Source organism: Onthophagus taurus, chromosome 2 (genome assembly GCF_036711975.1).
Source record: "Onthophagus taurus isolate NC chromosome 2, IU_Otau_3.0, whole genome shotgun sequence".
NCBI lineage: Eukaryota > Metazoa > Arthropoda > Insecta > Coleoptera > Scarabaeidae > Onthophagus > Onthophagus taurus.
This window is the reverse complement of record NC_091967.1, coordinates 29,462,959-29,484,644: the sequence shown is the minus strand read 5'-3', so window position 1 is coordinate 29,484,644 and position 21,686 is coordinate 29,462,959. Positions and strand designations below refer to the sequence as shown.

The 21,686-nt window shown below is 37.9% G+C and overlaps 2 protein-coding genes across 2 annotated transcripts; both read right to left on the bottom strand.

The window, feature by feature from the left end:
- Positions 1–2,297: 2,297 nt before the first annotated feature.
- Positions 2,298–5,003, bottom strand: LOC139432717 (uncharacterized). The gene has a single exon (XM_071201482.1). It carries the CDS (start codon positions 5,001–5,003, stop codon positions 2,298–2,300), a length of 2,706 nt encoding a protein of 901 aa, XP_071057583.1.
- A 12,564-nt stretch (positions 5,004–17,567) lies between these two features.
- On the bottom strand, positions 17,568–18,800 carry LOC111419511 (uncharacterized). The gene has a single exon (XM_023052327.2). It carries the CDS (start codon positions 18,798–18,800, stop codon positions 17,568–17,570), a length of 1,233 nt encoding a protein of 410 aa, XP_022908095.2.
- Positions 18,801–21,686: the final 2,886 nt, after the last annotated feature.

Here is a 21,686-nt window from a genome sequence, read left to right as displayed (position 1 = left end):
AAGCTTTAGGACAGCTGGACCCCTTACCACGTACCTATGTTACGGGTTTAACAGTAGATGTAAATAACGAGTTCGATCAAACTTACGGTGTTCGTGCACTTACCGATGGATTGTATATCGCAAATCAACCAATAACGTTTGACGGGAAAAACATTTTGGTGGGTGAATTTACGTATACAGGAACACCGGGGTTATACGAGTTGTTATTCAAAAATAAACCGGGTAAATTTACTTTACCAGATGCGAGAAATTACAAAGATATCTTACAACGTTCGAATGTACATAAAAGAGATTATGACGCTTCAAAAAGTATCATAACTGATGATGAAAATGAAAAGTTTGTGAACATAATCAAACCAATTTCCTTGGGTCAAAGACCAAATGTGTACTGGGCTCGATATTGGCCAAAACCTAAAACTGGATCAGGTCACTTAAATAAGTTGTTAGTACCTGCTGCAATTAAAGAGTACGAATACTGGGACGACGTGAACGAATTAGTTGATCGGTTGCGTTTACTACTTGCTTCCGAAGCAGCAGGTCATACTGCTCATCATAACGAAATTATATCCCTCATAGAGGAATTACGGGAAGCGCAAGTCATTCGTTAAGGGTATATAAACTTTTTTCTGTTTCTGTGACGCTTCAGAAGCCAATATGCCTTTAAACCGTTTTGGTAAACATGGTTCTACATCTATCGATAAATTTGGTAAGCATGTTCACCACCATGTTATACAGAACCACATAGCAAGATCCGAAGTTCTACAACCTTCATCAACATTTATTTTAACTTTACGTGGTGATGGAGATGTTGATCCAAAAACAAAACTTTATAAAATCACAAACAAAAGTGGAATTACGGATTACATCAATTCTTTCTACGAAGGTATGATAAAAGATGTTGTAAAGTCCGCTCATGTTCAGTTACTTGTTAACGATATCGTTATTAAGTCGCTCCAGGGAGTCCAACTCAAACGCGGAGATACCATTAAGTGTAAAAATAATGCACCGATAGGAGGACTACCTTTTCTTGTAGAGTTGTTGATTGAAGGGGTTGTAGAGTAATGGTTAGTGTTAAGCGAGATCTCGTTAACGAACTACATGCACCTGCGAGACGACATTATCGGCGACGCCGCGTTCTGCTTCACGGACTATTGGATCTTTATCAAGCTGATTTGGTTGAAATGATCCCATATGCGTCGGTCAATAAAGGTTACAAGTATATACTGACTGTTATCAACGCTTTTTCAAAATACGCATGGGTCTTACCACTCAAAACCAAAACTGGGAAAGAGGTTACTCAAGCTATGAAGGACATTTTGCATAGTAAAAAGAATATTACCCCGAGCAACTTACAAACCGATAATGGGAAAGAGTTTTACAATAGCGATTTTTAAAAATTAATGGAACAACTTAACATTAATCATTACAGCACCTATTCCAGTTTAAAAAGCTCGATTATCGAACGGTTTAATAGAACCCTAAAAAATAAAATGTGGAAAGAATTTAGTATGCAAGGAAATTATCGCTGGTTAGACTTACTACCCAAATTACTAAAATCTTACAACAACACAATACATCGCACCATTCACATGAAACCTTCAGCTGTTAATCGACGAAATGAATCTGCTCTGTTAAATACTGTATACAATTCCATTAAAGTTGTCGACCCCAACCACCGTAAATTTAATGTGGGGGAACACGTGCGAATTAGCAAGTACAGACACGCTTTTGCTAAAGGTTACCAACCAACTTGGTCCAATGAAATTTTCACCATAGCGACAGTTCAAAATACTAATCCCAGGACTTACCTTATTAAAGATGGTAGAGGAGAACCCATTCTTTGAGCATTTTACGACGAAGAATTACAACGTGTGAAACACCCGGATGTATTTTTAATTGAAAAAGTTCTTCGTCGAAAAGGAAATAAAGTCCGAGTGAAATGGTTGGGAATGGATAGCTCTCATAATTCTTGGATTGCAAAAAAGGATGTATTATAATTTTTACACTAAGAAAATAAAAAACTTTTTTTAATTTCGTTGATTTTATTTCAAGTAACCTTTTTAACAACCTACTTTCTACTTTATATACAAGTTTTGTGATACAAGCAAGTATTTTTTTTTTTACAAATTAACTGATCGCGATTTAACTAGCCATACATGTTTACGTTTAACAACTCCAATAAGTTGTCCAAAAGATCTTCCCTGCGTAGATCTTCAATAAGATAGTTTCCCCAAGCTAACGTATGACATCCATCCTCCATCACGTAACGTTTATCGTCATGTGCAGAGAGCGCCACTTTATTCTTTAGTTCTGTATACATCGTGTGATAGGAGGAGCGAAAGACATACATCTTTTTTTCTCACAGAACCTCCATCTTCGATAATCCGTTTATATTCTGAAACACTTAAGTTTTTATCGATAACATACTTTTTCACACCCTTGGCACGCTTGACAACTCCTTCCAAAGTGTTAATACAATAAGCTTTAGCTCCTGTACCATAAAACGATGTTAATATCGTATTTGGGTACTCATCTTTCATTTTTCCAACTATCGGCGGCCCTGGAGGAATATTATGTCTGTTGTTTAACTTGTAATTAGAGGTATCGAACATCTCTATATTTTCTTTGATATCCTGGTATACATTCTCAGTAAATATTTCGAGAATTAACGAATCCGTATCTGTATATAACAATAATACGTTTTCACCATATTTCTCTTTTAAAAAATTATAAAAAAAGTTATAAATGACCGCTTTCGACAATTCCAGTACGCTAAACCCTACATACAGAGGTTTGTTATATTTGACCTCCACCTTCTTCATTTCAATGGCTGCCAAATTATGGCAGAAAATTTTCGATGACTTGAAAGTCGGCTTTGCGATAAGAGCTTCTGCACCGGGTCTCCTGTAACGATTCTCCCAATGTGACACTAATCGTATATCGACTCTATTTTCCATCGTTTTCCCATACACGATATTATTCATTTGTTTATAATGATTTTTCCCAAATTCATTCGTAGCATTCATTCGTTTCTCAGAGTTAACATCGATATATGGTTTCATCCACGGCGATTGTTGAAATTGCAATGCACGGTGTATTTTGGTTAGCTTAAGACCTTTTTTCACACATTCACGTAGGTTTACATAGTGAATTATGTATTTCGATTTATTTTGTAAGTTCGCAATCAACTTAGGATGCTTCGATCCGGGAGCGATTATGTTTTCGGGACAAAACGGTAGATCATCATGCTGGTTGTGTAACCTTTCGGGATACTCCAAATCCACTTCAAACACATAACCAAGGTGTTCATCATCTAAACACTCCACATCTATATCTGCTATTTCTTGGTTCGACAACCATCGAAAACCGCCTGTTGGTAATTTACAACTCATTGCATACCCATACAAATTGGTAGCGTCCAAGTATAGAATATATGATGATGGTTTTTCCGGGTTAAAATCGTCAAGGAACTTGTTGTTTGCTATTGCAAATTGTTTTACACACATACAAAGACCGCCTCTAATTCCTTTCTTAAAAAAGTGTAACATGTCAATGTCTGATAACAATTCTAATTTTACACCTGTCATTTTTAACAGAGCATCCCGCCCAAACCCGGGCGCAGTATAATAATGGCAAGGATCCAGATTGTAATTCTCCAAAGATATTGTCCTGAAATTTTCAAAGACATCAGTCAACATTAACACATCTGACGTCAAATACAGGTCACTGTATTCTCCCAACGTTGTACACTTAAATTTATTCCATACAGTCTGTGCTCTAGAGTATTGTTCCTTTGAAATATTACTTGAACTCAATATGTCGTAAAACTGTGTATGATCAGGCAATTTACTATACTCCAACTTTTCAAACGAATCTACGAACGAATATGGAAATACACCTTTCTGGCGCATCAATCTAAATTCTTCAGAGTCTTTGAATTTTTTTTTCACTTCCACAAAATCCTTATCATCCAAATATGAAACCAACTTTTCCAAAGAACTCGCCATGAATCTAAACGAGTCGACGAATCTTATTTTCATAAACACTTTGCGTTTCTTTCCCTTGTTATCGGTTGTTTCTCCGACAACTATTTTTTTGGAAAAAGAAATATATTTTTCTTTGTTTTGTGCTATCACCTCTACTTCCTCCTTGTTTAGGGCAATACTTTTCACAAACATGTGGGCATCGTAATTCGACAGGTTGTGGAAAAACACAGGGATAAACATCGGTAATTTATAATTTATATTGCAGACGGAATGCGCAGGACCCCTATACAATCCTGTCAAGTGATCGTGATCACACACTTTCTCTTCTTTGTTTATTGGTTTATCACAAATGTGACATACGGAACTCAGTTCATGTACAAATTGGTGCAGACAGCTTAGCGGTATCATATCCTTTGTTTGCCTCAAATGTTGTTTATAGATCTCTATTACATCCTTCTCCAATCTTATAATAAATTCCAGAGCAGCGTTTCGCCCTCGGTATATTTGGAATTTCGATAAGTTATCATCGTAAGCACACTTAATGTAGTACGCAAACGCATATGCTTCGTGTTCAAAACATCGGGCCGTATATGGTTTATTATCATCGTAAACTTTTCCTTCTTCGGGCGTTAAGGGTTTCAGAATCGCCTCGAAATCGGCGTACACCACAAACGGAACTTTCATTTTTTTTTCAAATCCTTCAAATTGTAAAACATTTTCCTTTTCTAGATGTCCGAACTTATTCACTTTTATTTGTTCGCTTGGTACTGTTGCTTTCACTTTTTTACAGTCATCCATCTGATGTACCAACTTGTCTTCAGTTGAAAAGTATTGCAAACAACCCTCACAAATATATCTTTGATGTTCATGAGTCGATGATTGTGCATTTATCAGTCGAGATAAGTTTTTTATCCAACAATAGTGGTTATTCCCGAAATTGTCGCTGACTACTAATAAGTTTACATGACGCTCCCGTTTCTGTTTACATATACATACAGTTACAATATCATCTACCATTTTCTCTCCATTATACCAAGAATTTATACCATAGACGTTAATTGAAATGTTATTTTCTTCCTCAAATTTCCTCAATTTTTCTGATGGGTACTGGGAATGTTACGCAGTCAAACTTTAATTCTGTTTCCCTATAATCTGGGTATGATGATATTCTTTGCGGTAAACCTGTGGGTTGGTACAGCGCGGACATCAGTGCCCAAGCAAAGCACTTATTACCGTTATTTTGCACGTTTATTACCGCTCTCTTCCCTTTTATGGATGTCGGTAAGTCGATGTAGCTCGATGCTGTTGTAGGATTAAACTTGTTACAGTTCACTTCAAGATATAATATTTCCAACAAGGTCCAACCTGCAGTATTAACACCTTTAGTTTCGCATTTTACTACTTTTCTATTCTTATACTCTTACCTGAGTCCCGTTCTTGGAATTCCGACATTTTCACCATAATCTCGTCCATAAAGTCCTTGTATGTTTGGTACAAGTCTACGGCTACTGTTATAATTTTATTTTTTGTGTTGAATGATTTGATTTCCACTTCTTCCTTCGTATTTATGAAATACAATCCAAAAATTTCCGTATTCACTTTTAAACTATCATTTACATTCCTCACGGACTGTATCAAACTGATAACTTTTTCTCTAATTCGGTTACTGAATTCCTTCATGTCTACGTACTTCCGTTCATGATCGCTCACTCTAAAACTACATACTTTATCTCCAAATATCGAATCTATTTTTTCTACACCACCATCTATTATTACGAAGGCTTTCTGTTTATGTTTGTTGCTGCGCAGATATGAGGAGTAACATTGTCTGGTTACGTGTTCATCACATATTTCACACACTATAACATCTCCTTGTTGATCCTCTTCCACCTTTCGACGTTTCCCAATACATGCTGTGCGTTGATGTCTCACAAGATTATCTGGTCTAGTAAACTCTTTGTAACACACGTCGCAGGTCAACATGTTCACAACACTCTTACTTCAATACTGTTGAACACGATTTTCTATCTGCTATTTAAAGCATACCTCCTCCGAAGTGGAGTTTTCAATGAACTCACGTCGTGTAACCTTCATTTCAGGTCACGTACAAGGTCAATGTCATGGTTACAATTAAGGTTGACTTCAAGGTCTCCGTTGAGGTCAAGGTAAAGGTCATTGTTCAGGTCAAGGTTACTGATCAAGGTGATGGTCACTCAACGTGATCTTGACCTGAGGTGAGCTTAAAGTAAAGGTCATTGTTTAGGTCAAGGTTACTGGTCAACGACCCCCTTTGCAATAGCCGATTCTGGAACCTCCTCTCAGAACCTCAGGACAAGGTCAAGGTCATGGTCACTCATTGACTTCAAGTTCTCGGTTGAGGTCAAAGTAAAGGTCATTGTTCAGGTCAAGGTTACTGATCAAGGTCATGGTCACTAAACGTGATCTTGACCTGAGGTGAGCTCAAAGTAAAGGTCATTGTTTAGGTCAAGGTTACTGGTCAACGACCCCCTTTGCAATAGCCGATTCTGGAACCTCCTCCCAGAACCTCAGGGCAAGGTCAAGGTCATGGTCACTCAACGTGGCCTTGGCCTTGACCTTGACCTGAGGTTCTGAGAGGAGGTTCTAGAATCGGCTTTTATCTACTACTATTTCCCACTGAAAAGTACAGACTTTTAATGCAGTCCGTCCGACCGCGTATCCCACTGAATAGTACAGACTTAATGCAGTCCGGCTAACAGTTTGTGCTGCAACTCATTATACATCACGGCAAATCGAGGCAACTCACTGCAACGCAATGCACATCGAGGAATCTGAATGACCGAAGCATCGCACGTTCGTACACGAACAGCCATGCGTTTATTTGCAGGTGATTACAGGGGATACATGTTTGGGGGGGAAAAATAAATATATATACATAAGGGGCTGTAATCAGAGCTGCTTTCGTCACTTGATTAACTTAACACTAAGCACTACGTGCACTTTGTCTTTATTGTTCAATTTCGGTGGGCGATCGTGTACGTGTGACTTCCCTGGTATGTAAAGCTTGTTAGGGATTGTTGGATATCTTGTGGGGAACTTGGGGAGTTAAGGTGAGGGTTTTTTTTTTATATGTCGGGCATGTTGTGTAGGTTGGTTGCTTCGTGTGGGTATTTGTGTTTGGTGAGTTGTGTGGGTCTCGTTGTTATGTTTCGGATTAAGGGGTTGGTGTGGTAGGTGGTGCTGTGGTAGAATTTTTGATTGAGTTTGATTGGGTGTGCTTTTGTTTTTTCGTGGAGGAGCCGGATGTTGATGTATCGGCCGGAGTTGGATATTATGCGGAGGGTTTTGTTTTGTGTTGCTTGTAGTTTTTTGAGGTTGGTGACGGAGGTGTTGAACCAGATTGGTGCGGCGTATGTTAGGGACGGGAGGATAACGGTGGAGTAGAGGAGTTTTTTATTTTCTAGGGTGAGGACGCTTCTGCGTGAAATGAGGGGATAAAGGGCTTTGATCGTGGATGAGGCTTTGTGTATGGATTTCTGGATGTGTTTTGCGAATGTGAGTCGTTGGTCTAGGATTACACCAAGGTATTTAATTTCGGTTTTGATGGGGATGTTGGAGTGTGAGATTCTAAAGGGGATGGGAATTCTTGGGGTGTGGTTGGATTTCGTGAAAACTATTGATTCGTATTTGTTGGAGTTTACGGAGATCTTCCATTTGAGTATATCTTCCATATCTTCCATATCTTCCATTCCTTGATAGTAGGGTTCTAAGAGACGGAGGTGTGTTTGGATGGAGAGCATTGCGATTTTGGGGTCTTTGGAATGGGCATAAATGGCGGTATCGTCGGCGTATGTGGCTGTTTTTGTTTGAGGAAGTTGTGGGAGATCGGCGGTGAAGATGTTGAAAAGGTGAGGAGAGATGACCACGCCTTGCGGGACTCCGGATTCGATGGGTTTGGGAGGTGAGAGGGTTGCGTTGATCTTAACTTGGAGTTTTCTGGAGGTGAGGTAACTCTTTATAGTTTTAATGAGGTATGGGGGATATCTGGATTTCTGGAGTTTGTGGAGGAGGCCGTCGATCCAGACCGTGTCGAAGGCCTTTTCTAGATCTAGGAAAACGAGGGCGGTGTGGGAGCTAGTGTTTAATTTCTCTATGGAGTCGTTGATAATTCTGGAAATTTGGTAGGTGGTTGAGTGGGATGTTTGGAATCCGAGCTTGGTGGTTAGGGATGGTGTTATTTTTGAAGGCGTGGTAGTTGAGTCGGTCGAGGATGACTCTTTCCACAACCTTGGACATGGACGGGAGTAAGGATATTGGTCTGTAGCTGGACGGGGTTGTCGGGTCTTTGTTTGGTTTGAGGATTGGACAGATTGTGGCGGTTTTCCAGGTGTTGGGGAATTGTTGGAGTTTAAGGATATGGCGTGTGATGTACCCGCCAGTTGGACGAAGGTTTTTTTCGGGAGGTTTTGGAGAAGGATATTTTGGATATCATCGCAGCCGGGGGCTTTGAGGGGTTTGAGGTATTTAATAATGTTTTTGATGGTTGCCGGGGTGATGAGGTGTAGATCGGTTGGAGGGTCATGTTGTTGGTTTAGGAAGGTTTGAATTTGTTCGGATATTTGTGTTTGGTGTGGGGTGGTGTTAGGTTTAGATTTGTGGATATTAGAGAAGTGGTTGGCTAGAAGGTTGGCTTTTGCTGGTTCTGAGATTTTGTACGAGGTCTGTGTTACTAGGGCGGGAATGGGTTTGAATTTGTTTTTGAGTTTACGGATTTCCTGCCAGATGGGTTTGTCATTGGGATTAAGGGATTTTAGTTTATTGGACCAGGTTTGGTTACGGTGGAGCTTTAATTCTGTTCGGATTTGGTGATTCAGGAGTTGGAAGTGATCTTTTGATTCTTGGTTGTGAGTGCGTTGGTACTGTCTGCGGAAGTAATTGCGACGTTGGATGATGTCGAGGATGTGCGGTGGGGTGGGCGGCAGGTAAGAGTTTGTTTTATTGGTGAGGGAAATTGCGGTTTGTTTGGCGATTCGATGTGAGGAGTAACTTGTATGGATTGGTTGATGAGGAGTTTGTAAAGAGGCCAGTTGGCGGCGCGGTAATTAGGAATTTTTGTAGGTTGTTTTGGGGGAAGGGTTTTCGCGCTAAGTTTTAAAAGGATTGGGCGGTGGTCGGAGGTTTGCTTGGGTAAAATTAAATAAGGATCGTCCTTTGGAATTGGTGATATGACAACCCCGGGAGGAGTGGTGGGCGTCGAGGTCTCCGAGGATAAGGATTTTATTGTATGGGATTATCAGGTTATTGAGGTCATTTTTTGTTAGGGGGGATTTGGGGCTGCTGTAGAGCGTGGATATGTGGAGGTTGTTTTGGAGTTTTAGGGTGATGATGTCTAGGTGGTTTAGATCGGGCTGGGAGATTTTAATGTGTGGGATATCATTTTTTATTAATATGGCTACACCTCTGGAGCAGCGGGTAAAGTCTTTTCTGTAGACGGTGTAACCGGGAAAGGATATTCGGTCGGATGGGATAAGTTTTGTTTCGTTTAGGAGTAGGATATCTATTTTGAAGCGGGATAGAAATTCATTGATTTCTGGGATTTTAGGGATGAGGCTGTTTGAGTTTAGGTGGGCGATTATTAATTCAGACATTGGAAAGGCTTTGTACAAAGGTTTGAGTGGCTTGGATAAGGTTTCCGGGGGATCTATCGGTTTTTAGTTGGGAAATGTACTGCTTTAAGGCGTGGATTAGTGCTGGGAGGTTAATTAAATTATTTAATTCGGACGTGAGGGTGGTGAGTTCGTATAAATCTGAGATATTTGTTTGTTGAGGAGCGGAGGGCGGGGGGATCGGTTTTGCTGCCGGCGATTATGTTCCACGGCGTGGACATTGTTTGGGGAGCTGGGGGAAGGATTTTTTGGTAGTGCGTTGGTGCTTTTTGGGGAAGCCTTACGTTTCTCTTCCATAGGGCTTCTGCATACCTAGGGCAGTCCGTTGAATTCGCCGTGTGTGGGCCGCCGCAGCTCGCGCACGACACCGGAAGGCCGTTCTCGCGGTTTATCGCGCACTCGGCCGTTTTATGTTCGCCCGTACATTTAACATGTGGCTGAAGTTAGCTTCAGATTTAAATCCACAACAGATTCAGATTTATAAAATTACAGTTGACCAACCAAGTAGTGATCATGAATTTTAATTATTATTTTTCTCAACCCCCACGGAGTGTCGCACCCTGCGACTAGTCTAGATAATTCGAATAGGTCCTCTAGTATGGAGCCTGCCTATACCTATCCCCAGATTTACCGTAGGGGCGGCGGGGTGAATTTTTTAAGAAGACGTATTTTTACCACTAAACTAAGGATTTAATTTCTCAACTCCTAGTGAATGTCGCACCCTGGAACTGGTCTAGATAATTCGAACAGGTCCTTTAGTATGCAACGTACCTATGGGCATCCCCAGATTTACCGTAGGGGCGGCGGGATTAATTTTTTAAGAAGACTCATTTTTACCACTAAACTAAGGATTTAATTTCTAAACCCCTGGTGAATGTCGCACCCTGGAACTGGGCTAGATAGTTGGAATATGTCCTCTAGTATGCAACCTACCTATGGGCATCCCCAGATTTACCGTAGGGGCGGCGGGGTGAATTTTTTAAGAAAACTCATTTTTACCACTAAACTAAGGATTTAATTTATCAACCCCTAGTGAATGTCGCACCCTGGAACTGGGCTAGATAGTTGGAATAGGTCCTCTAGTATGCAACCTACCTATGGGCATCCCCAGATTTACCGTAGGGGTAGCGGGGTGAATTTTTTAAGAAGACTCATTTTTACCACTAAACTAAGGATTTAATTTCTCAACCCCTAGTGAATGTCGCACCCTGGAACTGGGCTAGATAATTCGAATAGGTCCTTTAGCCTGCCTATGTGGGCATCTCCAGATTTGCCGTAGCGGCGACAGGGTGAATTTTTAAAGTATAGTCATTTTCACCACTTAACACCACGTTTAGGCGCCTAAACGTGGTGTTAAGTGGTGAAAATGTCGTGATAATCCGGGGGTTTCTCCCATGCATCGTACAAGTGAGTGGTGTACCTTGCTGGGACACTCTGTATCATTTATTAGAAAAATTGTTGCGCTTGTAGAACTACATTGTAAGTTGTTTTTAATTTTGTTTACAACCTAAAATTATTTAGACATACGATATCTACAATATTGTAATTTTAGAGAGGAGAAAAAGTTGGGCAAAGATCACAAGTAAACAGGAAACTGGGGCTGGACGCTTGTTGAAATGAAATATTAGTAGGAACTTTGGAGCACCTTTCAAAATGAAACCATCTTTTGCAATGATTGCAACTAATATATCTGGATTCATTATAGAGTCCACATCGCGGGCAGTGCTTTTTAATGTTGTCAGAATTTTCTAATAAATAAGTCTGCACCCAAAGTCGATATTGTTCTGAATCTAATTCTTCAGTACTCTTAAATAAGTCATTGACAATGCATCGGCGACCTATAATATTTATAAAATATATAACATACAATCCACAGTTTATGTCGTCTGATTGTTTTGGATATTTATAACAGGTTGCCAACTTCCATCTTTTAATGCGGATTTTGTTATCATTAGTTTTTGATCTGTTACAAACCTGGAAGAACTTTTTAACCATGTTGAATATTTTATTAGCCAAGTTTGTATGTTCAGGATCGAGAAAGTACATTAACTTTTCGGACATACTTAAAAGAATTAACGTCCAGTGGCAAGAATTCACGTTGTAAGAAATCAATACATATTTGTAATTTTTTAAATTTTCCGTATACATTTTTAAGTTCAAGGTGTTGTTTTCCGAAAACATAAACTGAGTTGAAACAGTATCAACGTAGTAAATGTAAGACGACATATTTTTCAAAAAAGAAAACGCTTGTCGAATAATGTGTTTGAATTAATAACAGTTAAATTTTTATTGGAATGCAATTTTAAAAAATCATCGCTCATTAATTTAATTGTTGTATTACTATAACTGTAAATACCAATGAGAAACGATTTTTTGAGTAAATTTTGTTTTTTTCCGGCTTCAAAATAATAATCAGCGTTGCATATTAAACCATTACTATGACGTTCTGAATCATTTGAATACGAGGAACATGGCGACGGTGCATCAAAGTGCAAATCGTGAAAATCTGTGCTACAACATGAAACTGTTTCCTCTTCGACGCTGCAAGGGATATGCTTTTCAAGAAAAGCTTGTAATTTTTTTTGATCAAAATATGTGCGCTGTTTTTTTATTTTTGGTCGCCAGCTTTCTTTACATGCTAAATTATTTATAGTATCGTTACAGTTGTTTTTATCGTTACGTTTTCGTCGCTTTTGTTTTATCTGGAGTGCCAATTCTTTAACGGTAGATTGTATGATTCTTTTTAGAATCCTCACAAAGCGCCCAGCTTTCAAATATGTTTCGTTGACCATTATATTTTTTTTACTATAGGTTCCTCCCCCCATATATTTGACTCCAAAATTCATGTCCAAAATGGTTCAAACGGCATATGATTAGTAATTAGTACAACAATAATGATCGATTTTGATCAGCAAAAATATTTCGCAGATATCGATTTTCTTGCGATTTATTCGTTTTTTTTTCGTTCATTTTTCGATTTATTAGATTTCAATAGACTTTCATTTGTATACTAGCGGACCTATTCGATTTATCTGGACTAGATAAGTCCACTAACTTCCAGGGTGCGACATTCACTAGGGGTTGAGAAACTAAATCCTTAGTTTAGTGGTAAAAATGCGTCTTCTTAAAAAATACACCCCGCCACCCCTACGGTATATCTGGGGATGCCCATAGGTACGTTGCATACTAGAGGACCTATTCTAACTATCTAGCCCAGTTCCAGGGTGCGACATTCACTAGGGATTGAGAAATTAAATCCTTAGTTTAGAGGTAAAGATGCGTTTTCTTAAAAAATTCACCCCGCTGCCCCTACGGTAAATCTGGAGATGCCCATAGGCAGGTTGCATACTAGAGGACCTATTCCAACTATCTAGCCTAGTTCCAGGGTGCGACATTCACTAGGGGTTGAGAAATTAAATCCTTAGTTTAGAGGTAAAAATGAGTCATCTTAAAAAATTCACCCCGCCGCCCCTACGGTAAATCTGGGGATGCCCATAGATAAGTTGCATACTAGAGGAGCTATTGCAATTATCTAGCCCAGTTTTGGGGTGCGACATTCACTAGGGGTTGAGAAATTAAATCCTTAGTTTAGTGGTAAAAATGAGTCTTCTTAAAAAATTCACCCCGCCGCCCCTACGGTAAATCTGGGGATGCCCATAGGTAGGTTGCATACTAGAGGACCTATTCCAACTATCTAGCCCAGTTCCAGGGTACGATATTCACTAGGGGTTGAGAAATTAAATCCTTAGTTTAGTGGTAAAAATGAGTCTTCTTAAAAAATTCACCGCGCCGCCCCTACGGTAAATCTGGGGATGCCCATAGGTAGGTTGCATACTAGAGGACCTATTCCAACTATCTAGCCCAGTTCCAGGGTGCGACATTCACTAGGGGTTGAGAAATTAAATCCTTAATTTAGTAGTAAAAATGCGTCTTCTTAAAAAATTCACCCCGCCGCCCCTACGGTAAATCTGGAGATGCCCATAGGTACGTTGCATACTAAAGGACCTGTTCGAATTATCTATCCCAGTTCCAGGGTGCGACATTCACTAGCGGTTGAGAAGTTAAATTCTTAATTTAGTAGTAAAAATGCGTCTTCTTAAAAAATTCACCCCGCCGCCCCTACAGTAAATCTGGCGATGCCCATAGGTACGTTGCATACTAGTAGTATAGAAACGCCGATTCTAGATAGGAAGTTGCTCCACAGCTCCACATCCGCTCCACATGACGTCATCAACCCAATGTAAAAGGATAGGGAAGGGTACCAACCTATGGCTGTGGAGAAAACAAAAATAGGTTGGTATTGGAAAAGTAACTAGATCTGGTGACTTTTAAAAAAAGTAACGCGCCACCTAGTGGCTGGTAGTGGAACTAAACCACTACCAACCAGGTAGACTGCTACTTTTTTAAAAAGTCACCAGATCTTGTTACCAACCTATTTTTTCCCTCAAGCGTTTGGTTGGCACCCCTCCCTATCCTTTTACATCGGGCGGATGACGTCACGGAGGAGCGGAGGAGCAACAACTTCCTGTCTAGAATCGGCGTTTCTGAAAGATGGCGCGTTGAACGCATAAAGGCGCGCCTCACAACTCTTGAATGCGCGTGCGCAGGAACTTGGGAATATTCCGGAAAATAATAATAACACAATTTAACACAATTTAATTCCCCCCCCCAATCAACCCAATAAAAGTATTAATAAACATTTTTATAATAATAAACATTACATAATAAATAGTTACAAAAAAATAATAAAAACCTTAATGTTATGGTACTTTTTTTACAAATTCAATTATATGAGCGGGCTTCGGTTTACCACCATCCTTTATTATTATACACGATACATTGATCTTGTAACTCCAAAAAATTTCTTGATCGGTAGGTAAAAAAGAAACGTTGAGAAGCAAGCCCGCTTCTAACTCCACCACAACGGAAGGTGACGACCATGCGCAGCTCGTAAGACGTTTTCCATTAACAATAAATATGGTAAAAGGGGTAAATCCAACTCAACTTCGAATAAATTTTTTCTTTGGTTTAAACTCACAAAGACTGAAAAAAAAAAACACAGAGACGACTATGAGACATTGCGCGCGGTTTACGTTTGACGGGTAAATCCAACTCAACTTCGAATAAATTTTTTCTTTGGTTTAAACTCACAAAGACCGAAAAAAAGAAAAACACAGAGACGACTACGAGACATTGCGCGCGGTTTACGTTTGACACGTTCGGTTTCTAAAGTAAAACTGATTATGAGTTACGCGATACAATGCTTTCCTCGCCGGGGCGGAAGTGTCAACTTACGACAATCGGCGCGGCGCATCACCAAGTAAAGTGCAATGCACCTCGCCGGCGGGAGTGTTAAATTACAATCGGCGCGGCGCGGCTGCAATAATGCTGAGCAATGGAATAATTGACCTAAATGAAATGCTATACATATATATATAATTAATATTAAGAAAGTAAAAAAATAATACAAATTATAAAATTGTTTTAATGCATTTTCATTAACAAAAATGATGTACGTGAAAAAAAAAACATTTAAATAAAAGAAAGAAAAGGTTTCGGCGGCTCAGTGGTGATGTAAATTAACGAACTATATAATACAGACTTATTTAATTTAATTTAATTTTACGCGAATTGAACCGATAGCTGCAAGGTGAAATATAAATACTTTAAAGACAATAAACCACTGAACCACCGAAACCTTTTCAATTTAATATTAAAAGCCTAGCAGTTGAACGGAAATACAAACAAAAAAGATGCGTGTTTAAGAAATATATAAAACTTACTTATTTAATTGAATTTAAGCGGATTGAATTGATGGCTGTAAGGTGAAATAGAAACAACAAAATGATGTGTTTAAGAAATACATTTGTTATTATTTAATTTTTAAGAATATATAATTTTTATAATACAATTACATTTATATTAATACAGATGAACATCAGGGTCATCGGTCGGAAAGTTTTTACGTTTCAAGCTTCTTGACGAAATCCAATAAATATACAGGGTGTGTTTTACCAATGTCTTTTGCACCCTTATAAATTATAGACATTTTGCTAAGTTCCATAATTTCTTCGTCGGTAATATCTTCTGCGATGCGTCTTGGTAAATAAATTACGAATCCAGCCTCCAGTTCAAGTACCACGGACGGCCAAGAACACTTTTTAAGCCGTTTCGCACACTTAATCGGGTATGGAGTGTCTGTTTGAAGCGCAGAAATTGATTTTTTCGGTGGGAAATTGCACTGACCCAATTGACTTAGACGAGACATGATTTGTTTCGTAGATTAATAATAATAAAACGTAACCTGTTAGCTTGGAAATAGCTGTCATACTAAATAAATTATTTAGAACATGTAATTATATGTATGAAAATAATGGGGGTGGGGAAATGTGTAATAGAAGTTTCTAGAAGGATGATGCAATTCGCACGTCAGGTGTTATTGTTATCTAAAATGCAAATTAAGCAGTTTTTATTATTAAATCACCAAAGTTATGTAAAGTTCATTGAACCTCACCAACACTTGTTTCAACATGTTTAAACTTGTTTAAATTAAAATAAATATAATTTTTTAACGCAAGTATTCGTCAACATTCTTAATAGTAGTAAGTTTAAACTCATGAAATCATATCAATATATTCCATTAAGTAATAATTTATTTCAGATAAATTTTGCAAGCAAAATTCTCGAATTAATTTTAACTTATCCTTCGAAAATTGAGTGTTCATAATAAAATCAATGTAATCATTAAAATGCAAATTGTCTAATACTTTTAATTTGTATGAAATTAAAAATTCCTTAGATAAAATGTCTTGAACTTCCATCAAGGTTAATATAATCGGAATAAAAAAATTATTTTCAGGGTCCATATCTTCATATGTGATGCACACACAATTCTCAACGTCTGCAGTAACTCTAAGAATTCCATCCGCTAACGGTATAATTTGGTCAGAAAAGTTCATTTTAAAACGAATGATTTTAAATACATTAATCAATTGTTCCCAATCTTCACGTAGAAAAGAGAGTATATGTGATTTCGATTCTACATCATTCCAAGATTTAAAAATCAATTTCACACATGTTATAAAACCTCTCGCCACACTAATACCAACTTTTATGTTAAATCTATCGATCGAATATAAGGTTTCACCAATAAATTTATTTTCTTTCTCTATATCATCACGAAACTTCTTCCATTGTTTATTAATTGATACCCAGTAAGGGCTTTCAGAAATTTCACACCCACTGTTAACATCCATATTTCATCAAATTTAGTTGTAAACTGAATACATTAATTTTTTAATTATATGATATATCTCACACCCCCACCCTCTCCCAATAAATTTTACAACTATTATAATAATAAAACTACAATCAATTTTTTATTTAAAAATTATTATATTTACAACTTAAATACAAGTAACATTATTGTGATTATATAAAAATTTTTGTAAAATTAATACATTGTTTTGTGAACATACTGCTGGAGAGCCGGTGTGGAACCAACATTGATTGTTGGATGAATTTAATTTAGTCTCATCCTCTTCCGCAAATTCTAACGCAATATCCGTTAGTATTGAATTGCTTTTACGTGTTTTCAAAAACTGCTTCTTTTGATTTCCCTTAACAAATATTTGATCGTAGGAGGAAATTAAGGTATCAATTACATTTAGACCTTCTGATTGATTTATCCACCCATCGCTATATAGCAACCTGTGATGGTTGCGTTCCAAATATCTCACTGATCTTCGATCTCGAACGTTTAACTGTTGGAATGGTATACTAGCTTTTAAGTGTAAATGTATTATGTAGTCGGTGGTGATATCCACAAGAGTAAATTCTTTAACTTCGAATTTAGAATTGACGTAAAACCCCTGAACGTCTACAACCGCGATTTTGAACTTCATATTGTAAACTAACATATGACCTCATGTGTAATTTAATTTATAATTACAGATACCTCCCCACTCAAAGGTTTGTATGTATACATGGATTCTTGGAGTAGTATACAGTATGCTTTTGTATCAGGCGGAAAATCTTTACCGCTTTGAATTTCGATACGCACCTCACATGATGCGGATGGGGCGGCTTCTTCATCGTTATTCTTAGTGGTATCCACCACGAATAAAGGTCTTTTTTTAAAGCTTGCGAAATCCATAATCGGTTGTTTTCGAGATGTTTCCCAAATATATGGTTGAAATTCGGTATACATTTTATAGAGTTCAACATAATTTTCTTTCGCAAACTCCAAATTCATCGACTCGAATGGATAGCAGTATGAGTTTAGATATACTTTAAGATCTATAATGTTCAAGTGATCGAAAAGTGTACAATCTGAATTCGGCTGATCCTTTCGATTGGTTTGGAATGCAACTATAACGTATTGAGGTCTACCTCTGTTAGTTGTTGACGTGACCGACCAAATCTCTTTATTTCCCTTTCTCATTGAAGGTAGCTCATAAAAAGACCACTTCCGAAACGGTACGGGAATGTTTGCGTTTTTATTTAAACCATCTAACAGCTTCATCTTTATAGATGGGCTTGGGTACACATGTTTCGCCAACAATGTAACCGTTTTTACAGTAAACTCTGCGGTGCTAGAATCGGCTTTTGATGTAGATTTATAACAATTGGAGTCAGTACGACTTCTAACAAATCTAAATTTGAAGCGACCTCTCATAACGTGATTATAGTCCCTAAATAATCCGAAAATATGACTTAATGGGATTTGAAACGTGAAATCCTTGTTCGCACTAACTGTAGGCAAATTTCCTTCGGGTGGCCATTTTAAACCAGCTATTTCTAAAGATTTGCATTCCACTTCGTTTTGTTGAAGTAGGGTTCGAATCAATGATGTTAAACCGGGTTCACGTACCCGTTCGATTTCAGTACCGTTATGCTCAAATGCGATATACTCAAATAGATATGTTGGTAAGTTGTGCGTTAGCTGGATAGTATCAGTTGGATCGTTTAATTTTTCTTTGTAATCTCCCTCAATACGTATATAACTTTCGAAGAACGAAAATAAAACATCTTCTTGGTTTAGTTCAATGGTGAATATATCGTTATTTTGAAAAGAATTTGTGGAAGGATGGTAACTATGCACTTCTTCTCTAGCGATCGAATTATCCACGATGGGTTCGCGGTATATATTTAACTTTTGTGTAGACATGATAACCCAACTGCTCGAGAAAACGTCTGTTGTCCGCTCGCAATGAAGTCTTTCTTTTAACTGATCTAGATGTTCTCTTTCCACCTGAGTTATAATGTTTTCTTTTGATAGATGAACGCTGTTGAGGATCGGTGGCTTTTAATTGGAACAACAGCCCCATTATGAAGTTCGTTTTAATTCTAATCTAATAACAATTTCTTCTCCACGAAAGTTTACCAATTTACCACGCTGATCAAGTAATCTTAGTGTAATGTTCGATATCGGACGGTCGGTGTCCACTGGCAAATAAATGGGGTTCCAAATTTCTCAATGTCCGTTATTTCATATGCACCAGTAGGAATTTTGATTTCCTGTGGTAATGCCCCCTCGTCTATAGTTGATTGTCGGCTTTTATTAATGGGCAATTTTTCGGTAAAGTAAAATTTATCGTTTACTCCTTGTTCAATGTTTGGTATACTGTTATACGTATAGAATCCAATAAGACCAAGCGAGTAACTCGAGTTAGGGTCTAATTCTATAGGCGGATAATAGTCTTCGGAGATTTCGCTTTTTGTACTGACCAGTGTGAACGTCTGTGACATTTTCACTCAAATGAGTTATTTCTTATGTTAAGTAGGAAATTTATACATAATTGACCGCAGTTATACGGGTTATCCTTTTGAAAATTATCGTGGTTATACACAATTTGACATTTTTTAAAGTATTTTAAAAGTTCTTTAGGTGGTTTTAGATCTCCATAACTGTCGAAATATAACACCCTATTGCCAATTTTTTTATAGGCTACCCAATGGGTTCCGCTACCTCGGTGATCATCTAAATTTACAACAGCTGACTCATAATATTTAGGACCTTCTTTAGGCAATCCATTTCGCATATACACTCCGCGAAAATTTGGAATTTTAAGTGTTTTAGCGTATTTTATTATATCGAGATTTGTTAGAGGTCTATTAGGTAGCCTAGTTACAAGTTTTTTTGTTGCTTTTTACTTAAATATAAACCCAATCCTTTTTTATATTTTTTAATATAAAGTCCACTTCCGGTTTCGCCAATCGCGATAGCTTCCATCGCCTTATTGTGTCGTTCAGCTTCTTTCAACTTCTCTTTAGCCTCTTGACCACTCTTCACCGCGCGATACACACCAGCCGCGCTGCCTGATAACGCTCCGAGAGCTGATAATCCGGCAAATATGGCTGGTAATATCGGTAGTATACCACCACTTGTAATAGGTAACGGGATTGTACGCGGAATTTTAACTTTTTTCTTTCCACCCGCGGATTTAACAGCTATACGAGCACTTTTCAAAGCTAATCTAGCCGCTTCCCGTAAATTATCTGTTGTTTTGGGTAAATCTTTAGCGATTTGCTTTACCAACACGCTTTTAAATGCTATCGGTTTATTTTTTTATCTTTTAATCTTTTAATTATTTTTTGTCCCTTATGACCCATTCCCAATTTTCGTTTCACTTTCATAGCATTTGTAACTAACCAAGCTGATGCTTTTTCCCCCAATGTCGAATCTTTCGCTTTCACTCTCTCCCAAGCGTTTTCCTCCAAACGTCTATCGGCCATGCGACGTTGTTCTAAAGAATTATTGTCCGAATACGCTATATCGTGTTCTCTACAAGCCCGATCTAATGGATTTATTCCTTTATCGCCTCTAGCCAAACGTTTCTTCAATTTTGTTCCTGGTCCACAAAATTGATAGCCTGGAACGTGTAACTCAACGGGTAGTTTATTGATAAGTGTATTAAGTATTCCGCTTCCCCCCGCCGTCGCAGATGTACTATCTCGAGTAAACAGCATACTCAACTGATGCGGTTTACGCTTTCACATCCCTTATATACCCGCACATGAAGATTAAAACTCATTTTAGTTTTATAATGCGTGTAGTGCAACACCCATCTCTCACAATGTCATTAACCGATCTCGATCGGTTAACGATGATGAAACCGATAACCAGTCGTAGGCATGGCGATCTCATACCGAACAGTATACGAGCAATAGTATGCGGTCCGAGCGGATGTGGGAAAACCAACTTGATGTTAAATCTCATTTTCGATAAAAATGGTTTAAATTTTGAAAATATTTATATATACTCAAAATCCTTACATCAACCGAAATATGAATTTTTAGAAATGATTATGAAACAGTTACCCGAAATAGGACTTTATAGATTCAACGATAATGATGCCGTTATAGATCCGTCTGAAGCTAAACAAAACTCAATTTTCATATTTGACGATGTAGCATGCGATAAACAGGATAAGATTCGATCATTTTTCTGTATGGGACGACATAATAATATTGATTCGTTCTACCTTACGCAAACCTATACGCGGATACCTAAACACCTAATACGAGACAATGCAAACGTCTTAATTCTATTCAAACAAGATGAGGTTAATTTAAAACATGTGTATGATGAACACGTTAACACCGACATGAAGTTTGATGTTTTCAAGGACGCTTGTAAACGGTGTTGGAATGATGATAAATATAACCCTATGATTATTATGAAAGATTTTGAAGTAAAGGATGGAAGGTATCGTATAGGAATGGATAAATTTATTTACCCGGACTAAATTATTGCATTGTTATCTGGTATTTGTGAGAGTAAGCATGTCACATAACGATGAAATGACTAAGCGTTCCATACGTGAGAGGGATAAAGCTATAATTAACATAACAAATACTATTAAGAAAAAATATTTAGCGCTTAAACTCGGTCGAGAAAACGATGACCGTCTTATCGCTAAACTACATCAGCCTTTAAGCGATTCATTAAAAGATATGACTAATAAATTAAGTGAAGTGAAACCTTCTTCTTCTGTACATTACCATCACCACTATCAACCTACTGATGATGTCGGTGTTGACGTTAAAACGA

Excerpts from the sequence above, each read along its gene's own strand:
- LOC139432717 (XM_071201482.1), bottom strand. The coding sequence starts at position 5,003 with ATGGTAGATGATATTGTAACTGTATGTATATGTAAACAGAAACGGGAG.
- LOC111419511 (XM_023052327.2), bottom strand. The coding sequence starts at position 18,800 with ATGTCTACACAAAAGTTAAATATATACCGCGAACCCATCGTGGATAAT.